General features: G+C 41.3%; 1 protein-coding gene across 1 annotated transcript; it reads right to left on the reverse strand.

The window, feature by feature from the left end:
* Positions 1-1,226: 1,226 nt before the first annotated feature.
* On the reverse strand, positions 1,227-10,103 carry LOC139475897 (uncharacterized). The gene is made up of 7 exons (XM_071259114.1): positions 10,049-10,103; positions 5,414-5,839; positions 2,900-3,241; positions 2,761-2,796; positions 2,100-2,156; positions 1,864-1,948; positions 1,227-1,663 (listed from the first exon to the last, which is right to left on the reverse strand). The coding sequence occupies exons 1-7, from the start codon at positions 10,101-10,103 to the stop codon at positions 1,399-1,401; spliced, it is 1,266 nt and encodes a 421-aa protein (XP_071115215.1). The 3' UTR covers positions 1,227-1,398.
* Positions 10,104-11,838: the final 1,735 nt, after the last annotated feature.

The raw sequence follows: 11,838 nt of genomic DNA on the forward strand, positions 1-11,838 counted from the left end.
GTAAAAAGGCGGACATATATTCCGGGCCTGTTCGTTGTAAACCGATCTCACGGGGCATAAGGTGTGATGAACCTTGTGTACATTGGCTCACACACAGGGCACATCACACCATGTACCCCTCGAGGTCGGTTGACCACTTGTAATGTGCCGCCGCTGCCTTGCCAATATCTACTAATATGGTTGTAACATCCGATATTGACATTGTTAACAGAGTTGTTACACCGCCGCTCTTAGAGGGCGAGACCCATGAAGATCAGGGGTAGACTAGGTCTTCAGCAACCAATGTTTGCTGTAAAAGGCGACTATGCTTGTCGTAAGAGGCGACTAACGGGATCGGGTGGTCAGGCTCGCTGACTTGGTTGATGCATGTCGTCGATCCCAATTGCGTGGATCGATGCTCATGATGTCAATCACTGGATTGTCTGGTCAAGACTCGATTATTTTACAGACCGCCGTTATGTAGCTGGAATATTGCTGAGTGCAGCGTTAAACAACAAACAAACAAAACAAACAAACTTAGAGGGCGAGCCTCCCTGTCTAGTGTTACCATTATGGGTTCTGGCAATGACATTGTTAGGATAAAACATTGATCAGACGACTGACCAAATATTATTTTGTATATTTTCAGTAACAACATTCACACCACTTTATATGAAGCACAGTTACTTTTTCCGTTAGTATATATCTGTGTCCTTAATAGAATCGCTTTCGCTATTCATTATCGGCTGTTAAGCAATTGCGTGCCATGTAAAGCAATGGTTTCAGTAGCATTGTATAAAATACACTGTCTTAAAAAAGCCAGATTCATTTTTTCTCCTTGTTATCACGAAACATTAGGTAATGATTTGAAAATAGTGAAGAACTGAACGTTGATGTACAATCGAATGTAGAAAAGGTTATGTCTATGTGACTGAACATGACCGATCATACTCATACATTTCCGAGTATGTCTCATATTTTGCCTAAGGAAACAAGGCCTGGTTTCTTGTAATTGAGGGTCCGGTGAGGTGAAATGGGTTTTAATATAACGTTGCGTTCAAGATTATTGCACTTTTATAGCCACGTTCATGCACGCGTGTGTGTGTGTGTGGCTGCTTGCAATAGTCGGGACTGATGCCGATTTATAGTGCTAGCACACTGAGATACCATGCCGCATTTCAACATGAATACCCCACTCAGACACAGTATACTGACTCCGAGCTGACCAGTCCTTGTTTTAGCCCCTTAATGCCTAGCGCCAGACATGGTAACAACAAGTACCATATTTTAACGTCGTTTGGTAGGACGGAGCAAAGCCCAAATAATATGCTACTAGCAAACAATAAGATCAATTATACATTAAATTTTCTATCTACGTACGGGCAACAAATTGCAAGGATGTCATAGTTACTTCATTGTTCACGGTTCTGTGTTGGATCGAAGCTTGTTCTTGTCGATGGTTAGGTTTGAAAGTGACAGAGGGTTGGGGTTAGGTTGGAGGGCCACGCTGTAGTCGGGGTCGTCCTGGTTGTGAATATCGGGACTACAGCTCTTTGTGGAAATTTGGCGAGGGGGGTCTGTCCCCCGATGTTGATGGGGTAAGGAGTAGATGGGCTCAAGGGCGTCATTCCCTTCAGGGGTAAACCGTAGCGAAGGTGAAACAAAGGTTGCGTTGCTTTGTCTCCTGGGTAAAAATAGAATTCATAGATGGTTCTGCGATTACAATTTAATAATATACGTATATTGATTATTATAAATAGATTTGTCTGTATGCATATCACAAATTTAGACATGTCGTTTCGGAAAACATAGATTTGTCTTGCCACGAATGTCTTTCATATTAACAAACGTCCATGCAATAAAATGTTTTGGTGTGGTACCAACCTTTTCATATACAAGATGAAGATAATACCAAAAGTCACAAATCCAACCAAAAACCCAACAGGAAGGAAAACAAGCTGTGATCCATCTGAAACATAATTTGACAAATGTGTACATTTAAAAGGAGGTATATATATAACTTGGCACACCAGTTGATAGACGAACTTTACCGCCGATACACAGTCCGAAAGTATACAATATTATTCTATTAATCGAATCAAACAGATACATGCACTTACCAAGAACGGCGTTACCTGATGGCACTGATTGCGTCCCATCGGTGTTTGAAGCTGCATCTGTCGGTAAAAAAAAAACGATAATCGATAATAATATCATTTAACCAAGCAGTTAAGCACTTCCTTTTCAAACGTGATATGACGAAGTGTGAAATATAATTCGTGTCATTATTATTCTCGTGTCGTTATTATTGACAGGGGGTTTGGGTGAGGTTTGAGGATAGTACGAGTATCTGTACTTTATTGAGAAAGTGTTATCCCAAATATAACATTTGTAATATTTGACCGCTTTCTAAATGGCATTGTGTGTTCGTATTATTATTCTCCTGCTGATCCAGAATATTTAGATTATCGGAATGCTGGCGTTCCCCAAGAATACACACTGGGGTGTTTGTTAAACAGACTTTTAGATTTTTAGAAGAAGAATAGTTGTCTAATATCAGTCTCATAGACATGACATAGATGACGATATTATCATGATTGCCTTACAATAGAATAATCAATAATGTGTCAATGGGGCTGAACCATTTACACTCTATCATTTACACTTCATACGAATAAACTTTCCTTTTTCCATTGGTGAAGATAATATAGAGTTAGATGTTGGAGTGATTGTGTTGTGTTACAACAACCATTAGAAAGGTGGAAGTAGCAAAGGGCATACCTGTACACGTGACTGTGACGTTAGATGCTTTGAGTCCTGAGGAAAAAGAAGTAAATTAATTAATCAATTGGCTTCCATGATATACATTTGAACTAGTATTACTATTTTGTAATCAATGGAACCTTGTGAAAATTATTACCTTTCACTCTCATCCATATTTTGTCAGGGAGATAGTCACGGACAACGTCCACCTGTAAACTCCACTCTGATTGGCTGATGTTAATCTCCTTCATGAAGTGGACTGCCTGGTCGCCACCATGGATTGTGTACACTGTACGTGTCTTGTCCCTGATGGACAGTGTGGTCACGTGGCTGTTGCCCAGTCTGACGTCCAGTAGGGTGACGCGGCTCGCAGCTCCACTGACTGTACAGGTGCAGGTGCTTGTTTCCAGAGATGTCATCATCAGTCGGTTGCTGCTGATGTAGACCTCCTTGCCTGTTTCGGTCTTGTTGTCACACAACATGACACTGGCAACTTGCTCTGAAATCATGTGCTCTAATTGTCTGAGAAAGTAAATCACTTATAATTCGATTTGTCGATTTTATACTATTGATACAAATAATAGGAAATATGTTGTCATTATTATCCATTCTGTATGCTGGCTCACATTTCCAAGTAACCAATGATAAAATTGAATACACAATGTCTTTTAGAAACTGGTCAAATGTAACAAATGTTATATTTAGGATAACACTTTCTTAGTAAAGTACAGATCTCATACTTTTTTGGATTGAGTCCCGCCCGGGATCCGAACCTACACTGCCAGAGTGAGGCACCTAATCGCAAGTACACAAAGTCAGCGATCTAAGTGTGGGTTCGAATCCCGCACGGGACTCAATCAAAAAAAGTACGAGAATCTGTACTTTTTCTAAGAAGTGTTATCCCAAATATAACATTTGTTACAATGATTAAATTGTCTAAAATCGTAGGTAATTTGTGTCTGGATATGAACTTCATTTTCACTGGACACTTTTTTCCAATACGTTTGATGTTTCACATTTTGAAGTTTGCCGATCAATCATTTCGACAGGCAGTTTTCCCTTTTAACCAAAATGGGTGACCTTTGTGCCGGTTTTAAGAAGAGCAGTATTTCTTAACGTAGATGTAGTATTGACTATGACAATTTGAATCATATTTCAATAATATCACGGCAGAAGAAAAGCCCAAAGTGATGCAGGTCTTGGATGTTTACCACTTTGGTAAAATCCACGAGCACAGGCGTGGTGCTGACAAACCAAAAAAACATAATTAGGGATAACCTGGATTTGACCCCGCTATCATGCTCCTGGTACCCTAAGGGACAAAACCATGCACAGCGATTGGCAGTCCTTAGACGACTGGGTCATTTGTTCCCCACCATCCCCCACGGTCCCATACTGGCATCAGAACTGTCTATGCTATAACTATGGTGAGCCCACCCAGTCCACATCGTCACTGACCTACGACCATATAGGTTGTGCTGTGCTATGGTACACTGCTGGAAGCCATCCAGTGCACGTCACCAGGTCATTTATAACGTAGAAGGTGATAGGATCACTACCACGACCATGCCACGTTCACATCATTGGTTTACCGATGTAAACTGCACAGCCTTGCAATCACACTAATTCATCAGCAACATGATGGAGTGAGGCACGATCAGTCCTGCACATTGCTACCTGGTCCTGTATGTCCTATAGTCCTGTATTATCATACCACGATGACTACTGTTATAAATACCTTGTCATTCTTGCATTTACTTACGTTAAATTATTGATTTGTGACAAAAACATGCCAGAATGGTATCTGCGTGGATTTCCACGAATACGATGTGTTTGTGGTCATGCAACTTGCAGATATCACTGCATGTCATCACTATGTTAACTGTTATCACTCCTCTTGTATCACTTACATTTTCATTACTACATGCAATTAACAACAAACTATCTTCTTTTTTGATTATCTGGCGAAACAGATTCATTAGGGGTAAAAGGCAAAATAGGTGTAAGAAGTATATGAATACATCACTGAAAATCAGTGATGACGCCAGACGTTCGCCAAAAGGTAAAGCATGTCATGCCCTATCGGCAGCCCCACCATTCACACAATTTGCATGGAAAACCTGGATGTGATATGGGTTATATAACAAAGTGGAGCTCCTGCATTTGAGAACGCAAGTGGCGCTGTGATGTACAATCTGGAGATAAATATAATCTTAAGATTATTCTCCTATGCCAAGATTGTATGCCAAGGCTTCGTGAAAAATGTTAAGACAGCTGTGGAGTGGTGATATCAGATTCCGGTCACACAATAGATTACTCGGAAAGTAATGTTCCCAGCTGCCAGTGATGGAATCACCGTGCTTCAGTTGTTCATAACACATTAACCACGTGGTGATGCAAAGTTAGAATAGATCCCAGTTACTTTGTGGAATGAGGTTATGGTGGGCAGGGTGAATCTAGCGTTAAACAAACAAACACCTTTTGGAGTGTCATCGCATTTTTTAGGTCAGTCTGTTATTACGTGTACAATATGAATGCAGAAAGGAATGAAACAAAATTTATAATACAACTGTGAGTGGTGAGGGTAGTATTTCAACGTCTACAGCGTGGAGCATACTCTTAACATTAAAACTTGCACTAAACATTTCCATAGCTATATCAAGCTCTTTACCTTTGACACACTGATGCAATACAGCCAGATGTGACGGGCGTTTCTTTCTCTCTCCTACTGGGAGGTCCTTCAGGCCATGGATAGAGTAACTCGTGTCACTCTCCAGGATACAGTACCTCTTCTGACTACACTCCTCCAGAACCTCCGTGATGGCTCTCGGATAAGCCCTCTTCTGATGCTCATCCGATGTGTTTAACAAACATTCCCCAACGTCATAATATTCATCATTGATTTTTTCTACACAGGATCTGTCGTCTGCACCCTTGTCGTCACCGCCCGTCCTTACATGAGCTCTTTGCAAGAACTGTTTTACCAACACTGATTCATTTCTTGGACACTTAATCTCTTTACTCCCCCGATTGTAACAAACGCTATTAACGTCCCCTTCTATTTCTGCCACATCCACTTTGTCACAAATGATGGTACCTGAAGTATAACAGAAAAATTGCATGAGATTATTTCACAAAGATTATTGATGAGTATTTTGACTTCAGGAACAGGGAAGTTCAGGACAACGTCAGTGTGAAGAGTGAATATACATTCAACGTCGCATTGACAATAACAGAGTCACGCAGTTTTCAATGTGTAGAAATAAAGAAAGTTTATGACAAATACGGCTGACCTAAACAAGTATTAGGCACCTTTCAGAGGACAAAACGGTATACCTTGAAGCAGTGGCATATGATATATTCTATCCCTGACAAGAAACTCCTCCAGACATTAACTCACCCACTCTGCATATAAGATTGACAGGAAATAGAGAAAATGAACATTTCCTGTTATTGATCGCGGGGAAAATATTTACTAAAATTCTGATTTCAGTGTCTAATATTTCTCTTTAACATTCATCAAATATCTTAATAGAATATGCATCGCCAGTGAAAATAATTTTGTTTGAAGCCTTATTCAACATTTCATCAAGAAAATCTGAAGATAGTCAGGGAGGGGGTGTGGGATATTGTTTTGAGACATTATATTGTTTCAGCTGTAGATGCAAAACCAGATATTATTTATATTTAAAGCTATGAGCCCAAATATTTTTTTTTAAAAACACATATGCAACAATGTCACATTGGCAGACAATTTCTGTATTTTTCAAAAAATGTGAAGCATAATTATTTTTTCACGATTTTTTGGGGACAATTTACTTTTTGCGATAAAATAACACCCCAACCCCAACCCCAATCCCAACCCCTACATTTTCGAATCAACATACAGAGTTGCCTGTCCTTCATACCAGATTCCGCCACGCAACCTCGTGTGGCACTGTTTGCTGATAGTTAGTCATTAAAATTCTCTGTATGCTTGTCACAGACTGTGTCAAGCATATGCTTACTATATCAAGAAATTTGATATCCTTTTATACCGAACAATGGCCTCCAAATAACAGTGTAAGATAGTTTTGAGATAGGCGTCTCTGGCTCCGTTTCCATCTGTGTCTACCACTGGATGATCATTTTAGACTCTGTTGCCGACGTCCCGACAGCCGGTGGATTGCCTGATCACAGATGGGGAATTGTCTGCTCAGATGAGTAGTATGCGAGCCAACATGGCCCAGAGCGTGACCGAGCTCAAGTTTATGTTTGCTTCATTCGGCCAAGCTTGGTAAGCAGAAATCGAAATCCCCGCGGCCTTAGTCGTCTAAGCCCGACATGCATCACTCTTGTGAGGGGAAATCGAAGTCCTCCAGGGACGGTTATTGGTTCACGCCGGCTGTCTCGAGGATCAGTTATGGTCCACTCCTATAGCGGATCTTCGGCAGGTAATTCCACAACGACTAACGGGATCGGGTGGTCAGGCTCGTTGACTTGGTTGATGCACGGTCATCGATCCCAATTGGCTGGATCGATGCTCATGATATCAATCATTGTCTGGTCAAGACATGGATTGTCTGGTCAAGACACGATTATATACAGACCACCGTCATATAGCTGGAATATTGCTGAGTGCGGCGCAAAACAACAAACCAACCAAACAAAAAAATTCATGTTTTCTGCCTCTCTGTCGAAGTCTTCATCGTCCAATGTTTTTGTCCCTCTCTGCGGCGGTGCCTACAATACAGCTGAAGACAGAAGTGTCCCCTGGTTGTGCTAGAGCGCTCGGACAACCCGGTGTCTCTGCCATTCGAATCTTCATGTTCGGGCCACCCGTGAAGTGGACAAGAGGATCGCCCTTGACAAGATGGGTGACAAGCCTGCCCGTGTCTACTTCACCTCTATGCATTAAATGACCACCACACGGGTTGTCCCATTTGCCTGATGTTGTTGACATTGATGCAGATCTCTTTATCCTCCGTGGTTCCGTTTTAGCGTATTCAGGAGGCCGACATTTACCTCGCCATGCCCCTGAGATTAGATCGTACCTGGGATGGTTCTCGGTCAGTGTCCGGGAAATCCTTCCCACCACTTGAGTCTGAAGAAATTACCCGACCCGTCCGAGGGGTCCAATCCAGTCTTGTTTCTACAGTCAGTCCTTAATTCTATAGCCCTCAGTTACTTTGACCTCCTTGATTTTTTGCCCCATTCGGTGTCGGGGTCTCAATGCGGCCGGCTCTATAGTCAATGTTCAGATGGCGTAGGCACTGTGAAGCAGCCTCCGACGTCTTCAGCCTTGAAGGGGGTGAAATGGGGTTTATCGTCGCGTTCAAGATTGCTGCACCTATATACCGACGTGTATGTGCGTGCGTTCGTGGCTGCTTGTACGAGTCCCTACTTATGCCGATTTTACAGTGCTAGCCCACTCAGATACCATGCCGCACTTTAACATGAATCTCCAACTCAGACACAGAGACGGCCAGTTCTTGTTTTAGATGTAAATCCTTCATGCCGAGCGTCAGGCAGGGTAACAACAAATATCATCTTTTGACGTCTTTTGGTATGACACGTTCCATCCCCGACCTTCCTCTTTCCGAGCAGACGTGCTACCACGAGACCACGGAGGCGGTCTAGTATGTTTTGGAATCCGATTATGGAGCGTCTGACTGACTGACCGATATAGGATATTTAACGTGCGCTTTCCGACTGTAGCGTATTTTGCACATGGGAGCGTGTAATTTGAGCACTTTCACGGGGACAATTAAATACTTCCTGCGAATGTTATGGTATTCTTTCTCTCTGGAATTGACTTAAAGTGGCTAGGAAAACTGTTATTCGCAACGACATTGCAATCAACTTTTTCACTTTACTTGACTTTTGAGAAGAAGCAAGAAAATAAGGCTAGATGAGAAAAGTGAGGTAAGTACTTATTATAATAAAAGGCAATGATACAATTGTTAACTTGTATGTATTCTAACGGAAAAAGTAACTGTGCGTCATATAAAGTTAAATAAAAGTACATGTATTCTGAAATTAAATAATGCATATTGCATAATGCAAACTCCCAGGCTGTGTTCTATCATCTGGGGTATTGAGTGGTTTGCTGCTGCCTGAATCAACGCAAAAGATGGTCTTACCCGATAACGACATTGTTAATTGAGGTGTTACACCACCACCCTGCTTGTCTCTCTGCCTCCTGGTCTCCTGAGTTTTGCCCGTGACATTTTATAATACAATAATAATCAGAAGAATGTAAAAATATTATTCTGTATATTTTCAGTAACATAAGATTTACACCACTTCATATGAAGCATGGGGCATGGGTGTCCCTGTGGTATAAGGTGCTGCAGATTTGTTGTGAGTTGCGTTCCTTGGGCGCGTCAGAAACTTCTTTGACTGTGGGTTCGAATCCCGGTTCGCCCATATTATGTTACTAGGTTTGTCAGCACCATGCACGTGCTCGTGTGTTTCAACAAAGTGGTAAACGTCTGAGACTTGCATCACTCACTCATATGAAGCACAGTAACTTTTTCCGATTTAATTCCGGATTTAAAAATGTCACATGGTGAATAATAATAAACCATTATTAAATCACATAAAAATATATTTATTATTACTACACGAACTGAATTTGCTTTTAAAGGAGGTTGTTATAAATCCGGATTGTTTATTGAGTCAGTTAAGATTAGAATTAAAACTGCTTTGAAAATTATATCAGTTATATCTCAGTGATTACTAACAAGAAGTCAACAATGTATCAATTCAACTGTAAATTACTATAAACGATAAGTGACATGCTACAAAGTGACTCAACTAACCACCCTCCTCTACATTTTCATTCCTTGTCCAAACAAACTGATGTTTTACCATCAAGAACAATTTCAAAAAGAGCATGCGTGTAGGTTATGTATATTATCAGTTACAGTCAACATCGGAATTAAAACCCGCAAGAAATCATATTCAACAACACTACTCATACGAATAATGTTTTGTGTGTTTGTTTGTGTGTTGTTTATCGCCGCTCCAACTATATGACGGCGGTCTGAACCAGACAATTAAGTGACTGACATCATGAGCAACGGTCCACGCCGTCGGAGTACGATGACACAAATCACCAACCCTGATCGCTCGGTCTCCTCTTATGACAAGCATCGAGCTACTTAATATGCGAGCCTCACCACCCGAGCCTACGACAAGCATAGGTTGCTGAAGACCTATCCTAACCCGGATCTTCACTTGTCCCAGCGAATAATGATAATACGATTTGAAGGATTCTTAGAGTTGGTTCTATCAGGATGCAACAGTGTAGACATCTACTTACAGAGACAGGAATTCGCCAGTAACACCAATAATCCAAACACGCTGACTGTCTCCATGGCTGTACGCGAATCATTTGAGTTAATATTTCCCTATCAATTGTGATCGTGAGTCATATGCAGCCGGTTTCAGATAGATTATGATGATAGGACCGTTTTCAACACTTGAATAGAATGTTGAATTTGTCAAAATCCGGCCTTGATGTTTCAGGCTCTAATATTGAAGCGGATCTGATATGTAGTCCCATCATTTGCGTTTTCCTCGTCGGCCGGACACAGGCTCGTTAAACTACTAAACTGTTCATCAAATGTAGAACGAAAGGCCGATTTCCAAAGGAGCAGGCGTGGTGTACTGTCGTGAAACTGATACACATAATTTATAGCCACAAAACATTTACATATTCATAAGGTTTTATGCGTCCCTCGTTAGGTTTTCGGAAGGCACATAAAGCCACATGTACCCCTCGTGATACTATATGCTGATATTGGGCGTAAAGGGAAAATGAGGGGTACAAATTATATGTATAGATCACTGAAAATCGGTGATGACGCCAGGTGTTCGCGAGTAAAACTTTTGTCCTGTTACTGGGCAATATACTTTTGCTTTTGCCCTTGATAGTTAGACTAGGTCCGGAGTAACCTATCTTTCATCCTTGATAATTAGACTAGGTCCGGAGTAACCTATGCCTGTCTCGGGAGGCGACAGGAAGGATCGGGTGGCTGACCTCGGTTGATTACATGCATCGGTTCCCGAAGGGTTTGGGCGTCTCTCATAATGTCAGTCACTGGTTTGTCTGATTAATTACAGGATGCCATGATGTAGCTTGTTCTATATTTTGTCGAGGTCTACGTCTGCTGAACTGTGTCCACTGTGTAGAATTCAGATGAAACCCACGACCACAGGTAAATAAGAGACAAACAGAGGACTACAATCAGGGCGTATGCGGGATTCAAACATACCATCTTTGGATCCTGGCACGACTCGGGGACGCAACACTCGAATGTGTGTTTTGCGTCTGTCGAGGAATTAACTGACCACAGGTTGACAGACTGAGCAAAGTAAAGTTTTCAAAACAAGGAGTGTTTCCTCTGCATCGACAACAACCAAACTGTCTGGAAGTAAATGGAGAAAGGGACAGGTGTAATTAAACTGTACCCATAGGTTCTTCCATTTTGATTATAGGTAGAAATTGCATAGCTGAGTAAGGTAGAGAAGAACTTGAGATTCTAAACAACTCTTTTGTGCCTTGTATAGATAAGGTCTACCTCGAAAATCCAATTTATCTATAATACGTTTCATCATATTGTGCTTAGCATATGATCTATAAGTGAAATAGATGCAAATGTTAATTACAAATTACAAACATAAGACTCTTTTCTTGTTGAAACACATATGGACAAACACATGGTAGGAGGCAGATTTTATTGCATGCAAGGCATGGTGACAGGTCTGTTTTACAAGTTGTTTATAATCAAAAATCAATTTATCAGTGATATGATAGAGCAGCTCCAATCTTGTACTTTTTTACCTTACATCCTTTGTTTAAAATTCAGACCTCTATGTTGATGCACAGTTCAATGCCATTACAAGGTGTTTACAACGACAAAACCCTTTCCATAATCCTTTCCCAAACATAACATAGTCTACAAGCACCATGCACAATAAACAATGGTCCGTAGAGTGGAAGGTCGTTGGTTCGATCCCCTGGCCCCGTCACACAAAAAGCTGTTATAAGATGGTACTTGCTGTTACCCTGTCCGTCGCTCAGCATCATACTACCATGACTGGTCGGAT

The sequence above is a fragment of the Haliotis cracherodii genome, unplaced genomic scaffold (genome assembly GCF_022045235.1).
Source record: "Haliotis cracherodii isolate W230 unplaced genomic scaffold, xgHalCrac1.p SCAF_3, whole genome shotgun sequence".
Taxonomy (NCBI): domain Eukaryota; kingdom Metazoa; phylum Mollusca; class Gastropoda; order Lepetellida; family Haliotidae; genus Haliotis; species Haliotis cracherodii.

Excerpts from the sequence above, each read along its gene's own strand:
- LOC139475897 (XM_071259114.1), bottom strand. The coding sequence starts at position 10,103 with ATGGAGACAGTCAGCGTGTTTGGATTATTGGTGTTACTGGCGAATTCC. Across the intron at positions 2,157-2,760 it reads CGTCACAGTCACGTGTACAG|ATGCAGCTTCAAACACCGAT; the intron begins GTATGCCCTTTG and ends TTTTACCGACAG. Across the intron at positions 1,949-2,099 it reads ATCAGGTAACGCCGTTCTTG|ATGGATCACAGCTTGTTTTC; the intron begins GTAAGTGCATGT and ends ATTATGTTTCAG.